Source organism: Pecten maximus, chromosome 8, assembly GCF_902652985.1.
Source record: "Pecten maximus chromosome 8, xPecMax1.1, whole genome shotgun sequence".
Lineage (NCBI taxonomy): Eukaryota > Metazoa > Mollusca > Bivalvia > Pectinida > Pectinidae > Pecten > Pecten maximus.
In genome coordinates this window covers 27,308,658-27,330,570 of record NC_047022.1, presented here as the reverse complement: position 1 = coordinate 27,330,570, position 21,913 = coordinate 27,308,658, and the positions used below count along the sequence as shown (strand labels likewise).

General features: G+C 41.5%; 1 protein-coding gene across 1 annotated transcript; it reads right to left on the bottom strand.

The window, feature by feature from the left end:
• Window positions 1-1,474: 1,474 nt before the first annotated feature.
• On the bottom strand, window positions 1,475-21,525 carry LOC117333036 (WSCD family member AAEL009094-like). The gene is made up of 4 exons (XM_033892152.1): window positions 21,259-21,525; window positions 5,224-5,563; window positions 4,397-4,636; window positions 1,475-2,950 (listed from the first exon to the last, which is right to left on the bottom strand). The coding sequence occupies exons 2-4, from the start codon at window positions 5,510-5,512 to the stop codon at window positions 2,607-2,609; spliced, it is 873 nt and encodes a 290-aa protein (XP_033748043.1). The 5' UTR covers window positions 5,513-5,563; window positions 21,259-21,525; the 3' UTR covers window positions 1,475-2,606.
• Window positions 21,526-21,913: the final 388 nt, after the last annotated feature.

Sequence of the window (21,913 nt, the reverse complement as noted above, 5' to 3'; positions counted from 1 at the left end):
ATTGGGTAAATGTAAACTTTATTTATTTTACAACAATTGCGAAACAAGTAATATCAACTGATATCAATCACTCTTGTTGACCCGGATGGAAGCGCGCGAGGGGTCTCACTTTGGGAGGAATCCGGAATACCAGGAAAACCCCACGTGGTCGGGCAGGTGACCCCATACCTTTTCACGTCCGATCGGGGAATCAAACCCCGGCCGCCCAGGTGAAAGGCAAGTGTGTTAACACTGTGCCACCCGACCATCCAAGTTCATTGTGATAACTACCTGTCCGCAAACTTTAGCAAAAAAGGGCATTTTGACATGAGATTCAAACTCAATCTGTTATCTAATATGATAAAGCCACTTACATAGCAAATAAAGTCCGGAAACCAGGTAATCGCGAGGATCTATGTGTCAAGGGTCATAACTCCTGCAAGTAAGAGAACCGTCATCTATCACTAAATCTCACACAAGCATAAAGTAGCGAGTTCGCTAACTGGAATCTGTATACCACTATACTGATATTGTAACAAAAATATTAAATTATAAAAAGTAAGAAAGACATAGTTTTTACAGTCTAGTAAGTATTGTGATAAGTTAACAAACTATATATCACACGTATCGGCCTCCATATCAAATGGCTAACAGAAATACCTGTATAAAACTCTTCTGTTAGATTGGGTTTGTTTCGTTTTAATCCTAAATAATTTCCAACTGAGAACCAAGGTCATACTCAGAGATCCATTTTCTCCTTGGCCTTATGAACCAAACATCCTTTACATTTGAGCAAGGGACCTTGATCTTCGGACAGTTGATTCCTTGTTTAATTCCGACCAAATTTGCTTCATAATGTTTCGCAGAATGTTCATTAGTGAAATTTGAACATTGACCTTTAGCCCAGTGATCTACTCATTTGACATTTGGTCATTAGACGTCTTATTAGAATTCTGATTTTTGCTTCATCTTGTCAGGACAAAATGTTTATTAGCTAGAGGGTACAAAATATGACCTTGACATTTGACCCAGTGACCGTGACTGTTGGTCAGCTGACGCCTTGTTTAATCCTCAACAACTTTCTTTATCGTGTCATAACAAACTGTTAATCAGCAAAAAAGATACAAAAAATGTTACCTTGACTTTTGACCCAATGCCCTTGGCCACACTGAAACCAAACCTTAGAACCCTAGTACACTTATAAAGGAGTCTACTAATGCCTTTCAACACTTGCACCAAAACATTTACATCGCATTTAACATAAAAAGAAAATGTCTTTGAAAAACATTTTTTTTCGGAAACATATTCATTCGTTGTCCAGTAAGTAATAGTTAACCCTCACAGCAACCCACAAGCCAAATATAAGAACCCTGCTACAATTGTAAATTCGTATTCATATATTTCTATATTACTGGAGTTGGGTTTGTCTGGTACACATTCCGGACATTCATATCTGGTATCCGTAATCTGTTAGTTACGACCTTTAACAAACACATGGAATATACATAAAAATGCACTTTTAATGTTTTGTTAATGCACAGCATTGTTTGTTGTAGATTACGACAGCTCAACGTGTTATTTCAGGTGAAAGTCGTATTAATGAGTTAAAATGTCGAACGAACTAACTAGTTGCGCACAGGAGAAATTGTACTGCTTCCATACAACTGTTTACTTAGTGCGACTTACACATATATAAAGGCTTTTTACTCTAGAAATGGTACTTTTAGATTTCCTAACAAAATCGACATATACAGCTAAGATAATAACATATTATAGATCGTTGTTATAAACGTCGATGGCTGAATACTATGAGACACTGACAACACATTGTTGTAGTTATATAAATTTGTCATTGACCTCAATGTCCTCGGACAAAACATAATTTTTGCTCCAACTTCAAAACACATTATAAAAATAGGAAGGAAGAGAATCATTTCTCCATGTTTCTCCACTTAAAAAATAATGTTGTAACATCCATTTAAACAGATATGCTCAAACTTCTGATAACACGCCCGAGATAACGAAAAATGTGCATTTGGTTGTATACTGATACAAGAAATAGATATACAATGTCAACTACATTTATAAACAATGTTGAGCTCATATTAACCAGAATTGAATTATTTTTAAATACGTACAACATTTCTCTAATACGCGAACTCAAAAGGACGACTTTATATTATCATTATTTAAAAGTCTCCAAAGCATATAAAGGCTTTGTCGCAAAATAAGTGTGCGAGAAATTTGAAGTCCTAAAGTGTCTTGTCTATACACAGGAAATCAAACGTAAAAAATGCCAATTGCATATCTTGCAATTCTTTCGAACTCTTAAAAATGTCTATCAATGGGAGGTAACTCTACTTGATATGACTAGTTTTATTTCGGTACTGGGACGAATCACGGAAGTGTTAATGTTAGTTGTTTTAACATTTTCCAGTTAGGTACCGGAAACTGTTCGCGAATTCTGGATGCAAAGTTCTACAAGAAACATGAATTACATGAAAATATCTTCTCCGGACATTTAACAAACTGTTGTCTGTGTTAAAAACGAAAACTGCTCAGTTAACACGCACTTCACGTACCACTCCACTGGACTACACGCATACATACAATTTTATTAAACGATGTCAGCTGATTCGAATTGTTGACTTGTTGAGAAAATGGCCGAGCTCTGTGGCGAGTTTTCGTTTGTAATTGTTTATCATGTAAGTCATATACTCTGTATATATATCGGACACAGAAACACGCCTTTCCTTTCTTTTGAAATTACCCTCATAGTTGCTCATTACGCAGAATTTCTCCTTGTGAGTAAGGGTTACCCCGAGAAATTTCATCAATCGGTCTAGTTCCGCCAACGGGTTGGATCTCAGATCCCCATACATGATCACGTGAATTGGACCATCAAATGTCAACCAATCATGGTAAAGATCGTACCATTCTCCGGCTGTTCCAAGAATGTAGTCGTACCAATCTGCAATATCAAAATGTAAATCTTGAAATTGGTACAGAATAGTCTCCAATAAAACGAATATACTGAACGTCAACTAGACATGTCCTAACCAGGCTATTGTTATGTTGTTTTTTACAATAGGCAAGCTGAACGTGCCTTGTTCATATTTATTTCAACTTCCATTACTATACACTAAAGCTAATCTATCTGTTAACAAGGGCCATAACTACAGCAGGATTGGTCCAATTATTTGTATCCTTCATTCACATCTACATAGGACGTACTGTCACTGTACAATGATACTATTAAACCTAATAAATAGGACGAGCTACGAAACTGATGTCTCTGAACTAGAAATGTCAAACGCCGAGGACTGTAGATCCCTCTCATCCAACGGACCAGCACAGTTCGCAATGAACGCGACGGTTACTCCTCAATGACCTGTCTGATCACGACGTGAATTCTACTGTGACTTTACATTTCACGACGTGTACCCTCCCATGACCTTACATTTCACAACGTGTACCCTCCCATGACCTTACATTTCACGACGTGTACCCTCCTATGACTTTACATTTCACGACGTGTACCCTCCCATGACCTTACATTTCACGACGTGTATCCTCCCATGACCTTACATTTCACAACGTGTACCCTCCCATGATCTTACATTTCACGACGTGTACCCTCCCATGACCTTATTGTTCACGACGTGTACCCTCCCATGACCTTATTGTTCACGACGTGTACCCTCCTATGACCTTACATTTCACGACGTGTACCCTCCTATGACCTTACATTTCACGACGTGTACCCTTCCATGACCTTACATTTCACGACGTGTAGCCTCCCATGACCTTACATTTCACAACGTGTACCCTCCCATGATCTTACATTTCACGACGTGTACCCTCCCATGACCTTATTGTTCACGACGTGTACCCTCCCATGACCTTATTGTTCACGACGTGTACCCTCCTATGACCTTACATTTCACGACGTGTACCCTCCTATGACCTTACATTTCACGACGTGTACCCTTCCATGACCTTACATTTCACGACGTGTTCCCTCCCATGACCTTACATTTCACAACGTGTACCCTCCCATGATCTTACATTTCACGACGTGTACCCTCCCATGACCTTACATTTCACAACGTGTTCCCTCCCATGACCTTATTGTTCACGACGTGTACCCTCCTATGACCTTACATTTCACGACGTGTACCCTCCCGTGATCTTACTTTTCACGACGTGTACCCTCCCATGATCTTACTTTTCACGACGTGTACCTTCCATGACCTTACATTTCACGACGTGTACCCTCCCATGACCTTACATTTCACAACGTGTTCCTCCCATGGCCTTACATTTCACAACGTGTTCCCTCCCATGACCTTACATTTCACAACGTGTTCCCTCCTATGACATTACATTTCACAACGTGTATACCTTATACCCTTACTTTTCTCAAAGTTTACGTTGGGTGCATGGCCCCTGTGTCCTCCGTGTCGACGGTTGAACTCGGACAGGAGGGCGTTGAATGGATCCCTTATAAGGAGGATAGCCCGGACGTACCGAGCTCGCTCCTCCTGGCCCCGGAAGTGTGTCTTTACAACTATTACTGATCCGTTGGTCTGACCCTCTCCAGGGAAGCCGTCCCTTTTCAGACTTACGTCAGTATAAGCGCTCCCGGTTGCCACACCTGTAAAATAAAATTGTAAATCACAAAGCTTGTGGAAGTACTGTATACGTTATATCAATGATTCATATGATGAAGTGAAGTTCTAAGTATGCATGGTACAATTTTATTTTCAACATTCGACAAGTACAACATCTGTTACTAAATTAACATCTAATAGTTCTAGTTATTCGATTGTCTCCCGTACAATACGCACAGCTCCCTCTAAAATTATTACTGTTTTATTCAGTCTCCGGATTTTCTTGGTTTATGATATCAGAGATGAAATTCAACGGGATCGCACAGCAGTGCCTATAAAATATAATCTTTATTCTTTACAACATTTGCGAAACAAGTTATATTAACTTATATTAATCACGCTTGTTGGCCCGGATGGAAGCGCGCGAGGGGTCTTACTGTGGGGGGAAACCGGAGTACCCGGGAAAAACCCACGTGTTCGGGCAGGTGACCCCATACCTTTTCAAGACTGATCGGGGAATCGAACACCGGCCGCCTAGGTGAAAGGCAAGTGTGTTACCACTGTGCCACCGACCACACAGCAGTGCGTATACATTAAAGAAATATTATTTACATGGGTATTACAGTCTTACCTGTTGCCTGCTGTATAACGTGACGTAGCCAGGTATTGCCCGACCCGGGGAAGCTGACCAGCGCAGTGGGAGGGAGTGGGATAGTAGAATAACGAAGACCTTTACATATCCAGTTGTTGGTCTCTGTCTTCCCGATGTACATGTGGCCGTAACGTTGTACCCAGGACACTGGACTGTCGTAGGACCGGACCATGGAATAAAATGCCAAAAGATTGACCACACCCACGTACGTTACGGCGCACGTGATTACTGCTAACACTGACCGCCTCGGACGCTTTTTCCAACACATAAGGAGGCCCGGTTAATGGAGATTTAGGGTGAACTCATTGAATAGCCTTACCTGAAACAAAGTGTGACACAATCAAGTAAAAGTACGGAAGATAATGTATTAAGAACCGTAAAGTTAAAATACTTTTATCAGAATGATATTGCTGACTAAACTGCATGGTTCCTTAAGTTCGTACCCATTTATCATATAATAGCATTTGATCCTTATATAATCCCCTTGACGTCACAACCTCCTAACCCCAACCCCGATCCCCCACCCCCACCCCCACCCCTACTCCCCATCCCACACACAAACTCACTCTCCTCTCCTTCCTGACTATGTACACGGTTCCCCTTTCCCGTACCCAATCAACACAGTCGGCTAACCCTATAACTTGTAGACACGACTCTTACGTCATCAGTCCTTACACATCAATCACTGCCTCTGTCTGTAATGTGAATCCATAAGAAATCTTCTACAGAATTACCGAGGCTGTTCGGACCGTCATTCATCAATTTATCTGCTCGTTTCCGAGATCTCCGAAGGTTCTAGCTATATATAACGGTTCCGCCTCATCTTCTGTGATGGTAAATCTAACGTAATACACGGGTCTTAATTACACATAAACAAGTACGCGTAGAGTAGTCGGTAGCATGTCGCCTCTACATGTATCTTAATGCACCAGAATCAGGCCACTAACTGAACCCCCTCCGCTCCTGGAGACCAGGGACTAAGTTTGTTGTGTGTGTTTAGGAGAGACCAAAATTGATCTGTCGCCACCATTCCTTCCCTACTGCTGAACTTTTTCTGCGATAACGTAAAATTTAGAACAAAATAAAAGAGCGATATGTAAACTAGAGCAAACAGATGCCACAAACGTTTTGTCCTGAGAACCTCAGGATACCATGTCCTGCCACAGTGTATGCTAAGTTTTGAGAGTGATATCGGATAGGCAGTATCGTAAAATACCAAACCACATCAGTTGATAATGATGATTTACAGCAAAAGATTGTAACACGCCGAAGCCCAATGATAGCATGTTAGTTTTTATTTATATTAGCCGGGGGTCACAAACACATTGGATGGCGTGTCGAGGCTAATTCATGTTCCAAACAAAACCACAAAGAATGCGCAACAGCAATAAACTGAAATGGACCAGTATCTGTCCGACATGGAACAATGTTGGTGACTTGCTGAGCGCACGGCAGAATTGGGTCACCTGTTATAAGTGTCATCGGGCACGAAAGTTGAAGGACATGCATGATTCTGAGGCCAAAATGAGGTCACTATCACAAAATACTGGTAATAGAGGGACGCATTTTATCGATACCAATGTCTTCTGCTAATGAGGCACATGTGATCCTGACGTCATGCATTGTCCAAGACACACAGACAAATATTTATATTTCCACTCAATTCAGACTCAATGAACCTACCACAGTTAACTCGTCATTTTTCAATGAACTATATCAAGTCCGGCGTAGGAATACATTTGTCGAGCTTGGACTATATTTTTTTAATTCCTTTTCAAAAGTGATCATATTTATATGAAATAAATTCCTTTAAAACTAATATTTGTTTTAATTCGATATTAAGTTTGTTCACGAAAGAAATCCTGAAAGTATTAACCATATGTAGACGAAGAGTGATGACGTACATTTCGGTAAGTTCTGTGGTAGACTTGCACAAGTCTCTATTTGTCAAAGACAAAATATTGTACAAAATATCAAAAAAATATAAATATAAGGATTGAATAAAGTTACTGTTGAGGTGTATGGGGGTATAAACCTCAATAGGGAATTGCAAATTTGCTATATTCATTTTCCGCACCAGAATACGCTTTTCATCATTACAAATAAACAATTGAAACATTTGTAAATATTCCAGAAATGCTCTTTCGACATTCCATCATTAGACTCCGATGTCGCAACATAGCCATTTTCGCATACGTATGTTTGTGGTATGCAACTAGGAACGCCTTGGTCATCTGTACAATCTTGAATAAACCTTTGTATCCTGGGACGTCAGCATCTACTGATATATCGCCCAGACATGTTCAGAAGGTCCATTTTATCAACAGTGGACATATTATCTCAAAACAACCGAGAACCATTGATCTAATCCATTCTACCAGGAAAGGTCAGCCGGGTTCGTGATATTGGTAAAACAAGCGGTCAGTCTATCTCATGTTACTTGTTCTATACAATTAAGTCGGTGTTTAATTACCCTGAACGGCTATGTTACTGAGGCGATGGACCAACTATCCTGGTTAAATCGTTACTAATGTTGTTAGGGAGTGTACGGCAGCAGCAGCCTTGGCGGTAATGTGGGGTACTTCATAGTCTGTTGGTAAACCAATGTCCGCAAAATGAGGACATTTAAAATGATTAGTGGGTATAACTGTACACTTCCGGTCATCACCCAGTGGGGACAATTAGCAATCTCAGTCATCACCCAGTGGGGACAATTAGCAATCTCGGTCATCACTCAGTGGAGACAATTAGCAATCTCGGTCATCACCCAATGGGGACAATTAGCAATCTCGGTCATCACTCAGTGGAGACAATTAGCAATCTCGGTCATCACCCAGTGGGGACAATTAGCAATCTCAGTCATCACCCAGTGGGGACAATTAGCAATCTCAGTCATCACCCAGTGGGGACAATTAGCAATCTCAGTCATCACCCAGTGGGGACAATTAGCAATCTCAGTCATCACCCAGTGGGGACAATTAGCAATCTCGGTCATCACCCAGTGGGGACAATTAGCAATCTCAGTCATCACCCAGTGGGGACAATTAGCAATCTCAGTCATCACCCAGTGGGGACAATTAGCAATCTCGGTCATCACCCAGTGGGGACAATTAGCAATCTCGGTCATCACTCAGTGGAGACAATTAGCAATCTCGGTCATCACCCAGTGGGGACAATTAGCAATCTCGGTCATCATACAGTCTCGACCACTTTATTGTCGCATCATGCCTTTACGACCATCATCAACCTCGGTTATTATAAAGTCGAGTCACGGTTATTATACATTTACGACCATCACCAATATAGGCTATCATACAGTCGAGTCACCAATATAGGCCATCATACAGTCGAGTCACGGTCGATATACTTTTACGACCATCACCAATATAGGCCATCATACAGTCGAGTCACCAATACAGGCCATCATATAGTCGAGTCACCAATATAGGCCATCATACAGTCGAGTCACGGTCGATATACTTTTACGACCATCACCAAAATAGGCCATCATACAGTCGAGTCACCAATATAGGCCATCATACAGTCGAGTCACGGTCGATATACTTTTACGACCATCACCAAAATAGGCCATCATACAGTCGAGTCACCAATATAGGCCATCATACAGTCGAGTCACGGTCGATATACTTTTACGACCATCACCAAAATAGGCCATCATACAGTCGAGTCACCAATATAGGCCATCATACAGTCGAGTCACGGTCGATATACTTTTACGACCATCAACAATATCGGCCATCATACAGCTGAGTGACGATCGAGATACATTTACGACCATCACCAATTTCGGTTATCACACAGTCGCATCACGGTCATCATACAGTTAGTCACGGTCGCCATACATTTACGACGATCACCAATTTCGGCCATCATACAGTCGAGTCACGGTCGTCCTTCATTTACGACGATCACCAATTTCGGCTATCATACAGTCGAGTCACGGTCGTCCTTCATTTACGACCCTCACCAATATCGGCCATCATACAGTCGAGTCACCAATATAGGCCATCATACAGTCGAGTCACGGTCGATATACTTTTACGACCATCAACAATATCGGCCATCATACAGCTGAGTGACGATCGAGATACATTTACGACCATCACCAATTTCGGTTATCACACAGTCGCATCACGGTCATCATACAGTTAGTCACGGTCGCCATACATTTACGACGATCACCAATTTCGGCCATCATACAGTCGAGTCACGGTCGTCCTTCATTTACGACCATCACCAATATCGGCCATCATACAGTCGAGCAACGGTCGGGATACATTTACGACCATCACCAATATTGGCCATCATACAGTCGAGTCACGGTCGGGATACATTTACGACCATCACCAATATCGGCCATCATACAGTCGAGTCACGGTCGTCGCATACTTAGTATTTACGACCATCACCAATATCGGCCATCATACAGTCGAATCACGGTCGTCATACCTTTACGACCATGATCAATCTCGGCTATGACATCACGACCGAACGCGTACAACCACCCTAGATACCGCATTAAACATATCCCGCTCGATATCGCTATTCCGTAAATTGATTTTGTCACTTCTAGCCCATACACCGATTATCCTTTTTTTCTCGAGTATCTATACACAAATCATACTGCTTCCTTACATCTCTAGGTTATCAGATAGCCAACATCAAAAGGCCAAAGACATTCATACTAATGAGCAAAACACCAGACAAATTTAAAGCTGAATCTACTACATCGATCCAACAGGACGCAAACACTCGTATAGACAATATGGCTAACAAGTAAATAGCAATTATCTTGAAGTAGTTTCATAAAACTGGCTTCGTGTTTCCCTTTGAAAGCGTCGTGACTTGCTCTGTCTCGTTCTACCAAACTAATTACTCACATTCACGGTGTCTTCCTGGGATTCGTGAATTATTTTTAGGCCATCTGCAACTTCTGCAACACATAATTGCTATGGATGTGTGAATTACCATGGCAACAACATGGTTGTATCTGATGACATAATTGTAGGAAATTTCCTACAGACAAAATTTGATTTTGGCCACTACATAACGATGTGACTCTGATTTTATAATTAAATCGCATGGCGATCGAGGTAGGGGTGCGCGCGCTAAACGACGCGGGGCCCGGATGCGGAATTAACAACACTGAGTGTTTAAAAATAACTATTTACAGCACCAAGCAGTTTTAATGATTTAAAACTAAAGTCAAATGTATGGTGGCCGGTAATCATCATCAAGTGCTTGTTTTCTTAAAACGTCATTTTTCTTTGAATGACGCCTTCTGCGGCAGCTTATTAACGAGTCGCTCATTATGCTTTTTCGTGACAACAGACAGTGCTTTAGACCAAATGGCGACCATGCTACGTATGTAAATTGCAGAGGAAGCTCAATTTATCAATGACGTTTGACTGACCCAATGGAGGTCAAGTCAACACACGAAAATTGTTTAAAAACTACTGTGATGTTAGCGTTTGACCTTCTAAAACGTTCTTTATGACATTTCAGTTTCATGAACCAATGGTGCTCAATGTATCGTCAAACGTGTGAAGTAGCCCAGGGGTCTCAAGTTATCGCACGCAAATCTATGTTCAAACGACGGTTTGGTTTGGTTTTAATGTTGTTTAACGTCCTACCAACATATGACCCCCTGTGTGCAAGATGTGTACTACGAAGACACCCAAATATGAAGCCGACAAAAGACAGATGCCGACTTTTCAGGTGACATGAAAAAGTCAACCAAAACAGTGTCGCAACACGTGTGTTACACATTTGCCGCGGTGGCCGTGCGGTCTAACATACCTACGGTTAACAGTCATTATACGGCCGCCTTCCCACGGCCACACACTTTATTGGTCACATATATGTCACGGTCGCTGCAGGGCATGGATTTTTGGAGATAGACAACCAGAGGCTGCCGTACAGATTTCATGTACGTTTTTTTTATCTGGATACAAATATAAATATTTTTTTTATTTTACTTAAAAAACATGGTTGAAATTTGAATTTAAAATTACTGAAGAGTTTATAGTATATTTTGGTGAAAATGTAACTAAACACACTTTTCATTGATAAAATACAGACGATTTGGTTTCCTTGAGGCAATGTTGATAAAATACAGACAATTTGGTTTCCTTGAGGCAATGTTACAAAAAACGAAATGCTATTGACAAGAAATGATACTGGCATGCGATCAGAACCAAACAGTCGTAAACAACATGATGACCCAGAATAATGTTTAGTTATCGGCATGTATTTTACAGCCTGTCAGATGCATCAGTGTTTAAAACACGTGACCGTTTCGCGGGCATTTCTTTAACATGTACAGCAGCACATCACGGCGATCACAGACAGATTACGATCATGAAAAGCGTTCTGCGGGACGAGAACTGCTATGTACGACAGTCTTCACACATGCCGCATGCTAAACAGCTGTTCTTCACGGTCGATAAATGTAACCATTCACAAAAGGGACTACATGTACTAATAAAGGGTTTCTTGTTTACGAATTCCACCAAAAGGTTTATCAAAAGATTTCTTCTTTTTGTATAACAGTAGGCTACATGGTTATAAAACCACACATATATGATCTTTTAATAAGACTGGTACTGATAGACAAGGGTCGACATTAAAGAGAGAATTAGTGAACAACATTACTCCGAGAAACTTCTAACGACAGACAGTCGGACTGGTTATACCCAGTGTTTTTCAAAACCCTTTCCAAGAACAGTGAGAACTTAGAATAATGTATCTCAATTGGTCAGCAGATAAACAGGAACTGAAAGGTAATTATAGAGCTAATGTATGTCACTAATGTATTTCAACGTCACAACTGTAATCGGTTTATGATTCCAGTGTTTGGTTTAGTTTTGCATGGTATAGGCTATATGGTCATTTAAGGACGACCTACTTGGGTTGGGCTGGGTTGGGGAGGGGGGAGGTGGGCTGCTGTAATCGCAGAACTGACTTTATAGTGCTACCTCACTGAAGTATACGACTGAACACATCCGGTCATATTATACTAGCAACAGAAGAACCAGTTACCAAACGTCCAATAGTGCGCGCAACTAGACGAAAAGTGAGGCAGTGTCAAGGGAGATATCTTTGGAAGAACAACGTTGTGTAGAAAGAATGGAATGATAAGATCCCAAATTTAGTCGCCTCTTACAACGAGGACAGAAGGACACCACATCTGGTATTTGGGTATTAAATGCATTTGGGAAATTCCACTAAAAGGCTCATAGCCAAATAATTGATAGAGTCTGGACATTAATTAGCCGATAAAAATACTGTAAGTTGTCATTTCACTCGTTGTGCCCTTGACCTTTGTTGGTGTTTGTGTGTTACGAGACAAACCATAACACGATGATAATTAACATTCAGTCAGTCTGATATTGTAGGGGCCGCGGTGACCGAGTGGTTAAGTTGTCCCGACACTTTATCACTAGCCCTCCACCTCTCGGTTGCGAGTTCGAAACCTATGTGGGCAGTAGCCAGGTATTTCTCCGGGTACTCTGGCTTTCCTCCACCTCCAAAACCTGGCACGTCCTTAAATGACCCTGGCTGTTAATAGGATGTTAAAACAGACAACGTAGCTAACATTTGAGCGTCGGGACACGTTCTAACGACCTTTATACTCAACGGTAAATGTTGCGACCCGTACACAACGCCGTCTTTTGTTTGTGAACTTGTGAGTGCAACGTACAAGTTTTAATTAGCTATGGACATCACATTTAATTTCCGTTCATTCCGTCGCTAAAAAGCACATGCACAGTGAGATTTGATGATGAAAATCACATTAAATTTCATCTCCTATAGGCGACGAAGATATTTGCATGGAATGAATCGTTAATTCATCCCAAACGTATATCGTAGTGAGTACGGACGGACGGACGAACGATTAGACAGACCGGGACGCTTACTTTACACTAACAGTCTCTGGTGCTGAGGACGTGCAATACACGTTCGGACTGATTACTTAATAGGAAGCATGCCTAAACATAGCACTGTATCTTATCTCTAAGAGATTGTGAGCGCCTTAGAAACTATTCTTATTCAAAACCACAGATACCAGAGTTTTCATGAGTTTGTGCTCATTGTTTAATAGAAAAAATTGCATTTTCCTCAGAGCTGAGTTGTCAATATGATCACAGAATCCATCGCCGCTGTGTAATGCGATTTTTTTCATAAACTTTCATTACAAACCCCTGTGATCTGAGGTAAGTAATGAAACCCAGACTTTGAGACTTGGTGGCTTATACGGGCTTCCGTAGGTAGGCCTTCTCAGGTGATACAACCTAAATAATTAACTAGACAGTCTGGTAATGAAAGCCATTTTATACAGTATTTACTGCAAGTATATATCACAGGGCGATTTAATAATATCGATTTTTCAAAACATCTGAAAAAAAATAAACATAATTTAAAGAAATGGCGGTGTACATACGAGTACCTTATCTGATAACATTCCTACTATGTGGTGTTGTTTCACTTGGGGTTAACATAAGTCTGACTTTATCATCTGAGGAGTGAACGGTAGATAACACAGGGGCCTGATAGTTTGTTTACAGTAGATAACACAGGGGCCTGATAGTTTGTTTACAGTAGATAACACAGGGGCCTGATAGTTTGTTTACAGTAGATAACACAGGGGCCTGATAGTTTGTTTACAGTTCAGATCAATATTAGGTAAATCTAGAATGGTATAGGAGGATGGAGAGGGGATAGGGTGGGTTAGAATGGGGGTTCAGATCAATACATCTAGGATGTTATAGGAGGATGGAGGGGGATAGGGTGGGTTAGAATGGGGGTTCAGATCAATACATCTAGGATGTTATAGGAGGATGGAGGAGGATGGGGTGGGTTAGAATGGGGGTTCAGATCAATACATCTAGGATGTTATAGGAGGATGGAGGGGGATGGGGTGGGTTAGAATGGGGGTTCAGATCAATACATCTAGGATGTTATAGGAGGATGGAGGGGGATGGGGTGGGTTAGAATGGGGGTTCAGATCAATACATCTAGGATGTTATAGGAGGATGGAGGGGGATGGGGTGGGTTAGAATGGGGGTTCAGATCAATACATCTAGGATGTTATAGGAGGATGGAGGGGGATAGGGTGGGTTAGAATGGGGGTTCAGATCAATACATCTAGGATGTTATAGGAGGATGGAGGGGGATAGGGTGGGTTAGAATGGGGGTTCAGATCAATACATCTAGGATGTTATAGGAGGATGGAGAGGGGATAGGGTGGGTTAGAATGGGGGTTCAGATCAATACATCTAGGATGTTATAGGAGGATGGAGGGGGATAGGGTGGGTTAGAATGGGGGTTCAGATCAATACATCTAGGATGTTATAGGAGGATGGAGGGGGATGGGGTGGGTTAGAATGGGGGTTCAGATCAATACATCTAGGATGTTATAGGAGGATGGAGGGGGATAGGGTGGGTTAGAATGGGGGTTCAGATCAATACATCTAGGATGTTATAGGAGGATGGAGGGCCTGGGGGTCAGATCAATACATCTAGGATGTTATAGGAGGATGGAGGAGGATGGGGTGGCGATAGGATGGGTTAGAATGGGGGTTCAGATCAATACATCTAGGATGCTAATAGACTCTCTCCCAGCCAAACTAATAGACTCTCTCCCAGCCAAACTAATAGACTGTCACCCAGCTAAACTAATAGACTGACACCCAGCCAAACTAATAAACTGTCACCCAGTCTACCTAATAAACTGTCACCCAGCCAAACTAATAGACTCTCTCCCAGCCAAACTAATAGACTATCACCCAGCCAAACTAACAGACTGTCACCCAGCCAAACTAATAGACTGTCACCCAGCCAAACTAATAGACTCTCTCCCAGCCAAACTAACAGAATGTCACCCAGTCTAACTAATAGACTGTCACCCAGCCAAACTAATAGACTGTCACCCAGCCAAACTAATAGACTCTCTCCCAGCCAAACTAATAGACTGTCATCCAGCCAAACTAATAGACTGTCACCCAGCCAAACTAATAGACTGTCACCCAGCCAAACTAATAGACTGTCACCCAGCCAAACTAATAAACTGTCACCCAGCCAAACTAATAGACTGTCACCCAGTCAAACTAATAGACTGTCACCCAGTCTAACTAGTAGACTGTCACCCAGCCAAACTAATAGACTGTCACCCAGTCTAACTAGTAGACTGTCACCCAGCCAAACTAATAGACTGTCACCCAGCCAAACTAATAGACTGACACCCAGCCAATCTAATAGACTGTCACCCAGTCTAACTAGTAGACGGTCTCCCAGCCAAACTAATAGACTGTCACCCAGCCAAACTAATAGACTGACACCCAGCCAAACTAATAGACTGTCACCCAGTCTAACTAGTAGACTGTCACCCAGCCAAACTAATAGACTCTCTCCCAGCCAAACTAATAGACTGTCACCCAGCCAAACTAATAGACTGTCACCCAGCCAAACTAATAGACTGTCACCCAGTCTAACTAGTAGACGGTCTCCCAGCCAAACTAATAGACTGTCACCCAGCCAAACTAATAGACTGACACCCAGCCAAACTAATAGACTGTCACCCAGTCTAACTAGTAGACTGTCACCCAGCCAAACTAATAGACTGTCACCCAGCCAAACTAATAGACTCTCTCCCAGCCAAACTAATAGACTGTCACCCAGCCAAACTAATAAACTGTCACCCAGCCAAACTAATAGACTGTCACCCAGTCTAACTATAATGACAACAAAGTTATCCCGGAAATTTCCACTCTATTTCATCAGTCCAATATCAGCAGAAAGCCTTTTGGAGGGAAAGTGGTGCCTACACAGGCATTTACGGTCAAACATCGACGTTATGTACTTATAAACTGGTAGCCGAGCTACATTGTAAACCAGTCCCTGTAGTTATTTACCTCACTACCTGTCCGGTATATACAGGTATTCGGGGTACATTGTAAACCAGTATCTTTAATTACTTACCCCACCACGTGTCTGGTATATACAGGTAGTCGAGTAACTTACATGTAGTAAACCAGTCTCTTTAATTACTGACCCCATCACGTGTCCGGTATATACAGGTAGTCGAGTAACTTACATGTAGTAAACCAGTATCTTTAATTACTTACCCCATCACGTGTCCGGTATATACAGGTAGTCGAGTAACTTACATGTAGTAAACCAGTCTCTTTAATTACTTACCCCATCACGTGTCCGGTATATACAGGTAGTCGAGTAACTTAAATGTAGTAAACCAGTCTCTTTAATTACTTACCCCATCACGTGTCCGGTATATACAGGTAGTCGAGTAACTTACATGTAGTAAACCAGTCTCTTTAATTACTTACCCCATCACGTGTCCGGTATATACAGGTAGTCGAGTAACTTACATGTAGTAAACCAGTCTCTTTAATTACTTACCCCACCACGTGTCCGGTATATACAGGTAGTCGAGTAACTTACATGTAGTAAACCAGTCACTTTAATTACCTACCCCACCACGTGTCCGGTATATACAGGTAGTCGAGTAACTTACATGTAGTAAACCAGTCTCTTTAATTACTGACCCCATCACGTGTCCGGTATATACAGGTAGTCGAGTAACTTACATGTAGTAAACCAGTCTCTTTAATTACTTACCCCATCACGTGTCCGGTATATACAGGTAGTCGAGTAACTTAAATGTAGTAAACCAGTCTCTTTAATTACTTACCCCACCACGTGTCCGGTATATACAGGTAGTCGAGTAACTTAAATGTAGTAAACCAGTCTCTTTAATTACTTACCCCATCACGTGTCCGGTATATACAGGTAGTCGAGTAACTTACATGTAGTAAACCAGTCTCTTTAATTACTTACCCCATCACGTGTCCGGTTTATACAGGTAGTCGAGTAACTTACATGTAGTAAACCAGTCTCTTTAATTACTTACCCCACCACGTGTCCGGTATATACAGGTAGTCGAGTAACTTACATGTAGTAAACCAGTCACTTTAATTACCTACCCCACCACGTGTCCGGTATATACAGGTAGTCGAGTAACTTACATGTAGTAAACCAGTCTCTTTAATTACTGACCCCATCACGTGTCCGGTATATACAGGTAGTCGAGTTACTTACATGTAGTAAACCAGTCTCTTTAATTACTGACCCCACCACGTGTCCGGTATATACAGGTAGTCGAGTAACTTACATGTAGTAAACCAGTCTCTTTAATTACTTACCCCACCACGTGTCCGGTATATACAGGTAGTCGAGTAACTTACATGTAGTAAACCAGTCTCTTTAATTACTTACCCCATCACGTGTCCGGTATATACAGGTAGTCGAGTAACTTACATGTAGTAAACCAGTCTCTTTAATTACTTACCCCACCACGTGTCCGGTATATACAGGTAGTCGAGTAACTTACATGTAGTAAACCAGTCTCTTTAATTACTTACCCCACCACGTGTCCGGTATATACAGGTAGTCGAGTAACTTACATGTAGTAAACCAGTCTCTTTAATTACTTACCCCATCACGTGTCCGGTATATACAGGTAGTCGAGTAACTTACATGTAGTAAACCAGTCTCTTTAATTACTGACCCCATCACGTGCCCGGTATATACAGGTAGTCGAGTAACTTACATGTAGTAAACCAGTCTCTTTAATTACTGACCCCATCACGTGTCCGGTATATACAGGTAGTCGAGTAACTTACATGTAGTAAACCAATCTCTTTAATTACTTACCCTATCACGTGTCCGGTATATACAGGTAGTCGAGTAACTTACATGTAGTAAACCAGTCTCTTTAATTACTTACCCTACCACGTGTCCGGTATATACAGGTAGTCGAGTAACTTACATGTACATTTTTGTAGTAAACCAGTCACTTTAATTACCTACCCCACCACGTGTCCGGTATATACAGGTAGTCGAGTAACTTACATGTAGTAATCCAGTCACTTTAATTACTTACCCCACCACGTGTCCGGTTTATAGCCTAGTTACTCAGAACTAACTTACTGGTACAGTCCACAGATATAGTCACTGTTACTTGTCGCTCAGGTCCGTTTCGTGAACTCTCAACATACACAAATATCAGCCGCAATCTATCCGATATGTGTGTATGTTTAAAGGGTCTGTGGCTTTCTCTGGTATAGACATTTCTCATTTCGATGTAGACCTGGTGCAGAGCACGGAGACAGAGACCTACAACGTCCACTAAAAGGGGTCATCCGGACACGCGGTATTATATAAAGTAGTAATAATTCAATAATAGTTTGGAGTTTTATATACCGCTGTATCACAACATAGCTGTCTCAAAGAGGTTCACAATTAATTATCCGCAAAACGCCGAAAGACGAAAATAATGAACCCGAAAAGACGAGAATTAAAGTCGCTAATTTGCGTGCATTTATTTCGTCTTTTCGCGTATGATGTTTCATCTTTTCGTCTTTTCGAGGAGAAAAGACGAAATTAAAGTTTTGTTAATTTTCGTTTTTTCGGGGCGAAAAGACGAAATGGCACAAATCAGCCACCGTACATGTCAGAAAAAAATAAATCAGAGAAAGCTTCTTATTGTTATGTTTTAGCCACAATGACTTGACATAAATGCCCACAGCCCATACATGCACTATATGATATACAATCTGTACATGCAATGCATATGTACATGGAACGTTGGTTGGTTTGGAAATCTAACCAAGTACCTGTGATTTTAGCATGGAGGTGAGCACGTGCAGGTACGTAAAGTGCTTTTGAGATAACCCCTTGTTTTATTGGCAGTGCCCATGCTCCTGGCTAGGCTAACATCGGCGACTAACCACCCAAACACATGGAATGGCGTCGGTCATCCACCTGCCCAAAGACAATTGTGGTGTCTGACTTATCAACCGTCGAAATACGCAGACTGCAGACGGCGGCCACACAGCCGCCCAAATACACAGACTGCAGACGGCGACACAGCCGCCCGAATCACAGACTGCAGACGGCCACACAGCCGCCCAAATCACAGACTGCAGACGGCCACACAGTCGCCCAAATACACAGACTGCAGACGGCCACACAGCCGCCCAAATACACAGACTGCAGACGGCCACACAATCGCGCAAACACGATTGCAGTGTCTGACTTATTAACCACCAAAATATATAGACTGCAGATGCCCGCTCAACCGCCAAAATACAATGGTGATGTCTGGCCTTTCAACCGCCAACAAACCGTCAAGATACACAAATGACGTTGGCCACTTACCCATCCAAATACACGGACTGGCGTCGACAACTTAACCATCCCTAGCGTCGACAACTTAACCATCCAAATACACGGAAAAGCGTCGGCCACTTAACCATCCAAATACACGGACTAGCGTCGGCCAATTAAACATCCAAATATACGGAAAAGCGTCGGCCACTCAACCACCCAAATATTCGAACTAGCGTCGGCCATCCAACCATCCAAATATACTGATGGCGTTTAAACACAAAGTTCAAAGTTATAAGCTAGCGGTCTCAGAATCTTCAATTTAACTAACCAATTGAATTAAATTCGATCCCTATCAAACCGTAACCCTTTTAAGTAAAACATTTGCGTGTAGATAGTGTTAAATAATCAAGGCACGCGTTAGGGGAGAGGACGTGACTTCTACCTCAGCTTGAGAGAAAGTTCATATAAATGTCAACTAACCAAAAGAGAATTGTCAAAGAGGCAGACCTTTGTGCAGATAAGGTTATCGGTAATTTACTACTTCGTCTGTACAGTCTGTATTAGGATCATATAGAATCAAATCAATACAACAGTTTTAACTTGAGTCAAACCATCATGTCAATAAAACACTGATCGAATCAATCAATCAATCAATCAATCAATCAATCAATCAATCAATCAATCAATCAATCAATCAATCAATCAATCAATCGACCGATCAATCGACCGATCAATCAATCAATCAATAAATCTTTTTTAAAACCCCGATACACAAACACACAATGACAGTATTGACTTCGTTTGAACCATCAATTAGTCTCTCTGTACCCTGTTATAATTTAAAACGCTGAATGCGAACCAAAGGTTGGAACGGAAACGGATGAAGCTAATTGGCAGGGGGGGGGGGGGGGGGGGGGGGGGGGGGGAGATATGGTCGCCTTTAGAAGTAACATCGACCACAGGTGCCTGACTCGTTTTATAAAATAATAACATATAAGAGTACATATAAATGAGAATTATGATATGTACTCTTATATGTTATTATTTTATCAAACGAGTCAGGCACCTGTGCATCGACAACCCAATGTATACTACATGTTTATAGGTCTGGTATATGAATCATCACCTATGTCCGGAGTGTGTCCGGCGTGTGGTAGGTCATCGGCGGTACCCACGGTTGACTGCACTACACGCTACGCTACACTTAAAGATATCGATGATTTTTTTTAGATAATTGCTACCTTTAAAAGCTGAAGAAAGCATTTTCCATACAATTTGTTTATATGTATCATATCAAGATTAAAATGCGAGTTGATTCAATTAGTTGAAATAATAGGAGATCCGAGTGTCGTTAGATTTCCAGCGACATTCACAGGGACATAATTAGGTGTTGACTGTTCATGTTAGTCTATGCTATATCTACATATTAATGTGCACCATCCTGCATAGATCTCTGTTTATCTACTCACTCAATTACGTGTGCACATTGATTTTACGTGTAACCGTCCACATACATACCACAGGCCTAAGAAACCAGTTCTGGTTCAAGATTATTTACATCTTTCACGTCTGTTGGCCGTATTCGCCGTTACTATACCTAGATCACAGCCCTCTATCGATAGGAAGTTACAACAAATACAGCGGTATACAACATAGACTCTCATCCTTATCTAAAACAAGACATGGAGCTGATCATCCCCTAGTGAAACTGAGTCGACAATTTGTCAAATGATGCTGGTAAACAACACCTGCAATGTTGTCACCTGTAAAAGTTCGTAACAAACAAACTCTCGTACAACTTACCTGTTCTGTTGCCCGATAGCCTACCTGGAGGGAAGGCGTTTCCGTTTACCTATGCAGCTGAGAATATTTATGGAAGGCGACCTTGCGAACGATATCAGCCGTGTAGGGTCTGTGTATAATGTAGAGTGACTTCCGTCGTAAAGGTGAACTGGGACATGCATGAATTGATCCCACATCAAACATTAATTTTCACTGAGGATATGCTGTATTATGTTGCTAGGTTAAACTACGACAACGGTAACAGGAAGTCCAGCCTTAATATGTTATGATAAATCATCACGTTAGACAGTAGACCATACTGGAAGCTGTAATACAAGTATAAATTTAAACAGTGGTAAATTATTTACTGTTCTGGATTGTAGTTTCACTGTGGCGGACACTACCGATGTATCGAAGTACAGTATACATTGCCTGCATTTGTCAACGTAACGAAATAAAACATTTTCGGTAGTTTTTTTCTTGATTGATAGATACAGTACGTTATGTCCGACTTGGTAATGGCGGTCCCCACGGTATATATTTGATATCAAGTATCGAGATGGGAAGGTCAGCTGGAGCCACGGACATTCCACAACGCATAAAACTCTAGGTAACAAAACTACGCATTGCGGTCACCAGTCCAGAATGTATTTATGTTTCCAAAAATCAGAAAAGG

Excerpts from the sequence above, each read along its gene's own strand:
- LOC117333036 (XM_033892152.1), bottom strand. The coding sequence starts at position 5,512 with ATGTGTTGGAAAAAGCGTCCGAGGCGGTCAGTGTTAGCAGTAATCACG. Across the intron at positions 4,637-5,223 it reads CGTTATACAGCAGGCAACAG|GTGTGGCAACCGGGAGCGCT; the intron begins GTAAGACTGTAA and ends TTTATTTTACAG. Across the intron at positions 2,951-4,396 it reads CAACGTAAACTTTGAGAAAA|ATTGGTACGACTACATTCTT; the intron begins GTAAGGGTATAA and ends TTGATATTGCAG.